The following is a 5135-nucleotide window of genomic DNA, read 5'->3' as shown; positions in this document are numbered from 1 at the left end:
ATGTGAATATATTGTCCTCCAAAGAGAGCCAAATATCTTCATATTTCTTATCACAGAATAATCTGAATTACTCTCATATTGGACAAAATTGCAGTATCAGAGTATTCTAAGTGGCCGTGTGATTTCCATCCTCTTTCATCACCATATCTTGTTCCTGTGATTGAATCAGCACAGTGGGAACAGGTCGAGTCTCATGTTTAACACTAAATTCTGCACTGATTACAGCGACTGTGCCCCTGAAACTGCAGCAGCCCCTCAGGGTCTGGATGATGGAGCTGCCAAGAAGCTGCAGGATGTGAGTGCCTCTACGGTGGCTCCGACATAATCACAGTGACACTGATGATGATGATGACGATCGTCATCTTGCAGCACGAATGCACCTCCGAGGGGCCTGAGGAAACACTGGTGTTCTTTCTAATGAGGGTCTGTAGCAGCTGAGCTCTCACTTAATGTGACAATTGAATAAACAAATACAAAAATAAGGGAAATGCACAAGTTATAGACATTTATTCAGAATATACAACAACCTACTAGCAAAAATACTATCCATTTAATCATGTTTTAATTCCTAAACAGAAGCAAGGCTTCACAGGTAAGTAACATGGAAGCTGTATGATCTTTAGTTTTGATTGCCATTAGCGTGAAATGACATTTCAATTGACATGTTTCACCAATGTCTCCGACGACTGAGGGGTCAAATGTCATTCAGTGTTACTTGAACTCATCAAGAATTTCATGTGCTTTTGTTTTTTAACACTGTTTATAGCAACTATTTTGAGTTATTTTTTTTTTTTACTCCTGGGCGATAAAGTGCTGTTATACATAGCCCATTGGTTTACCTGTTTCTTAAGGCATGTAGTTCATTCATTCACATCACATGTATTCTGAGTGGTCATTTTGTTCCATGTGAAACCAACAACATCGACATAAAACACATTTTGGTTACATCATCATTAATGAAAAACAATCTTAATACATTAAATGTATCTGTCAACTCTTTTGTTTAAGTTCCTTCATCTTGAAGGCACTTTGTACAAATTTGCTACAAACAGTCAAATTTCATGTTACTCTAAGCTACATCTCGGACAAGTGCATCACGTGTTTTGTTCTTTTTCAATGAAAGTCCATTAATTGTGCTAATTACATATGGACAAAGTGCACCCAAGAGGCCTACTGGCTACAAATGGACCCTGTGTGTTCCATACACATAACGTTATCATGTAAGAGAGCTAGATCAGAGGAAAAGTACCACGTCTTGGCATTTACATTCAAAAACTGTAACACATATACAGCAGATGTTGTGAAGTCAAAAGATGATAATCCTTCAGGTTGGTTGTAGCACAGGGAGGAAATCTATCTATATTGCTCAGTTTCAAAACACACACACACACACACACACACACACACACACACACACACACACACACACACACACACACACACACACACACACATTCTTCTACTTCTATCATAGTGAGGAAACCCATTGGTATGATGTATTTTTCCAGCCCCTTTCCATAACTTTAACCATTTCAACTAATCTACATCTAATTCTAACTCTAAACCTGAAAGCAAGTCTTAACCCTTTAACAGTAACAGTGACAACCAGCTGAAAGGTTCTCACCTTTCCAAAATGTCCTCAATCCGTAAGGTCTAGGCTCAAAAAGGATCCTCACAAAGATATAAGTACAAGTACACAAACACACAAACATGTACATATATATCTATATATGTAAATATATATCTGTGTGTGTAAAAATCTAAATGATACATTATTCAACATCTAGACGGCTGAGTGAACTGAACCTGTGAACGTACTTTTTGACAAGTTAACATCTCTACTCCCACAAACCGTGCTGCATAATCATGTCACAAACTAATGAGCCAGCTCTTCAAAATCCGAAAGCTGCTTCATCTGCTCCACTTGCATAGAGTGCCTTCTTATCAGTTTCTTCTTGGACTTGAGGCCACCTCTCTTTGGTGTGGTCGGTGCTACTGGAGCTATAGATCTAATACCTGTGGAGAGAGGTGAGGAGGGCTTGCAGGCCCCGATGTCAGGGATGGGAGGGTTGGGGTTGACGTTGAGAGGGGGCAAGAAGCCGGGCCTGGTGTGAGAGATGTGGTCCAGCAGCAGCGTGCCCGAGCCTCTCCTCTCCAGGAGGCCGGGCACACGCCTGCGTGCTGTGCTGGGAGAGGATGTGCTGGTGTTGCTGTCGAGAGACTCTCTGGAGCTGGTCAGCATTGCTAGAGGAGAAGTGTTTAGTTTTCTTCGCTCCACTGGGACCTTAGGAGAGTCTAACATCGCAGAGTCTGAATAGAGCTGTGAGTCTGAATCATAATGATCGTTCCCAAGACGTCTCCTGTGCATTGTGTCTCTCAGATTGGCTACTCCACTGCTGCAGCTGCTGCTCTCCTGCTCGTTGGGTACAGTACTGCGCCGTGCCAGTGGCTGGTGCTGGTTTAGAGACCTCTCATATGATGCCTTAGACAATGAAGGACCCGACTGTGATGTTGTCATTTTGCAGGCCTGTTCACCTACCAGTGGGAATAAACTTTCCTTCCCATCCACACTGTTCTGTCGAGATAAAACCGATCTCTTACTCAGAGAGAGTCCGTTTACCCCTGAAACAACATCGTCATCAGAGCTGGATTTCTTACTCTCCTCATGGGCAGCGGCTGCAGCCAGGACTGAGGGGGCAATTAGCCCCCAAGGCTCCGACTGCAGCCTTTTCAGCTGAGGCAAACGTGCACGTTTGGGGTTCACAGGCCGCCGTGTTGGAGACGTGGGCCCGCTGGCAAGCTTCGCAGCTGAACTAGAAGTTTTCAGCTTTGTCTGAAAACTGAAGACCGTATTTTGTTGCTCTTGCTCAGGAGTGGGAGATGCACTAACATCGATATCAGAGGGAGAGGTGCAGTATGCTGGGGAGGACCTCTCAACCAGCTCTGGTGATGGGGGGACATTCAGGTATTGTTTGGTAGTTTTCGTACCAGAAGGTGACTTGTCTGTGGTGATGATGATGACCTCCTTGCCTTTAGCTTTGCATGCATCCAGGAGCAGCTTCAGTGTATCCTTATCATCTGCGTTGATGGCATAGACCAGGGCTGAGGCTCCACTCCTGTCCTCCAGACTCGGATCAGCTCCGTTGCTCAGCAGGTGATCCACCACCTCATGTCCAGCTTTGTGGATGCAGGCTTGCATCAGAGCTGTCTTGCCTATTTTGTCCTGTATGTTGGGGTCTGCCTGGTTGTCCAGCAAATACTTCACCAGCTTTGCCTTGCTCACACTCTGCTGGTCGGTGTGCGTGGACATGCAGGCCACCATGAGTGGTGTCTCTCCTCGTTCATTGCTCTCATTGATATAGGCACCTCCGTCCAACAGGAGCCGGGTGAGTCTCAAGCGTCTGAGCCATACTGCCTTCAGGAGCGAGTTTCCATCTGTCCGCAGCTCCAGGATGTCGGCCATCTCCGAAACCAATCGCAGATCCTCTCAGTTTTGAACTTAAAGCTCACAGCCCTTTGAAAAAATCATTGAAGTATAGTTCAGTCCACACAACAAAATATTAGCAATTTCAAACTCATATTGTTTGTTCCCATCCCCACCATCACCACCAGCAGGTGGCAGTCTGTCCCAATGTACAGATTATATATATATATATATATATATATCTTACTATAAGGCTACAGATTTATCATACAGGAAATGCATCATTTACACAAAAGTCCAGATTGAGATGATATGTTTTTTAAAGTGGAAACTGATCATACACATGGAGAAAAACCACGTGCATGGTCACAGCACCTGTTAGATTGGCATACACTACTGATGGATGATCGGGTAATAATGTTTGGATATAAAATAAAATCCATGTGCATTGCACTGTCACAGCAGCTTTTCCACCATATTTATGGGGAAAGAACGAACGGCGAACATAAGCATCCACCAACCTTTGGGTGCGTAAAAACACCAGTTCATCTAATGACTGGGACGAGATGTGTCAACGTGATTACTTTGATCTAAATTTAAAAATAATGACAATAAAAAACATCGGATCATCTGTTCAGACAGGCGACGTTAAATTACAGCACAGCGTGAGTCGCTGTCAGTGTTTCTCATTTTGCAGGACTTGGAGGCAGAGACGCGCTCCAGTACAACGTGTGGGGCTGGTCCTCTCTTTCTCCATTAAATCCTGCATTTGACATTTTATTTATCAAGCAAACATGCAAATATAATCGGCACATGTAAAAACAAGTCATCTATATTATCTTTCTATGAGGTGACAAGAAGCAGCGACGCAAGAAAAACGACATAAAGTTGAATTCAATCTCATCCGTTTTTCTATAATTCTGCAGTTATATAATTACGCAGAGAAACTTAGTGTCTGTTATTTCTCTTACCTGCTCGGAGGAGACGGTTTTCCATGCTCAAAGTACCCGGTGCTCTGTCTTGTATAAGAGGGAAGAAATCGGGTTGGAAATGTGTTATTCAGACACAGAAAGTTTGGTGGCAGTTCTTCGCGATATCCCCGTTTTTGTGTTTCCCATCAACGCGTCCTAGTTTAGGTTACAGGGCGCCGCATCTCTCTGGCACCATAACGCATGAGCTGCGTGGCTTTTGTTATGGAGGCGCACTACATCTGGTCCAATGGGGACTATTCCTTTCACTGCGCACTCAAGGATCACAACCTGGAGATGCTGTGGGGCTATAAATAACTTACCTTCTTGCCTGTTGAATGAAACGTGTATTCTCTTGACGTCAGAGTCGACAGAAATAAATGCGTCTGATGAGAAAAAAAACCTCCGTCCTGATCGCTATATCTGCAGGACAACAACAAACCGAGCGTGTTATACCTCTCAAACACATGTAAAGGATCTGCCTGTGTGTGTGTGTGTGTGTGTGTGTGTGTGTGTGTGTGTGTGTGTGTGTGTGTGCGCGTGTGTGTGTGTGTGTGTGTGTGTGTGTGTGTGTGTGTGTGTGTGTGTGTGTGTGTGTGTGTTTCAATTATTACGCAATAACAATCATTTGTAAGTGAAATGATGCTGAGTGATGATGGAAATGGGGGAATGGCAGTTTTGCGCCGGGTGCTGTAGTTATGCTGTGTCTTTTTTTCAATCCATGCCTCGGATATAGAAAGTCT

General features: G+C 44.0%; 1 protein-coding gene across 1 annotated transcript; it reads right to left on the bottom strand.

Moving 5' to 3' along the window:
* Window positions 1-664: 664 nt before the first annotated feature.
* ankrd34c (ankyrin repeat domain 34C) lies at window positions 665-4871 on the bottom strand. The gene is made up of 2 exons (XM_035156195.2): window positions 4396-4871; window positions 665-3514 (listed from the first exon to the last, which is right to left on the bottom strand). The coding sequence occupies exon 2, from the start codon at window positions 3461-3463 to the stop codon at window positions 1877-1879; it is 1587 nt and encodes a 528-aa protein (XP_035012086.1). The 5' UTR covers window positions 3464-3514; window positions 4396-4871; the 3' UTR covers window positions 665-1876.
* Between the last annotated feature and the right edge of the window lie 264 nt (window positions 4872-5135).

Source organism: Hippoglossus stenolepis, chromosome 5 (genome assembly GCF_022539355.2).
Source record: "Hippoglossus stenolepis isolate QCI-W04-F060 chromosome 5, HSTE1.2, whole genome shotgun sequence".
Lineage (NCBI taxonomy): Eukaryota > Metazoa > Chordata > Actinopteri > Pleuronectiformes > Pleuronectidae > Hippoglossus > Hippoglossus stenolepis.
Note: the sequence above shows the minus strand (reverse complement) of the source record. Positions and strands in the feature narration are given on the sequence as shown.

What these genes read in the sequence shown, in the direction of transcription:
- ankrd34c (XM_035156195.2), bottom strand. Translation starts at nt 3,463, where the DNA reads ATGGCCGACATCCTGGAGCTGCGGACAGATGGAAACTCGCTCCTGAAG.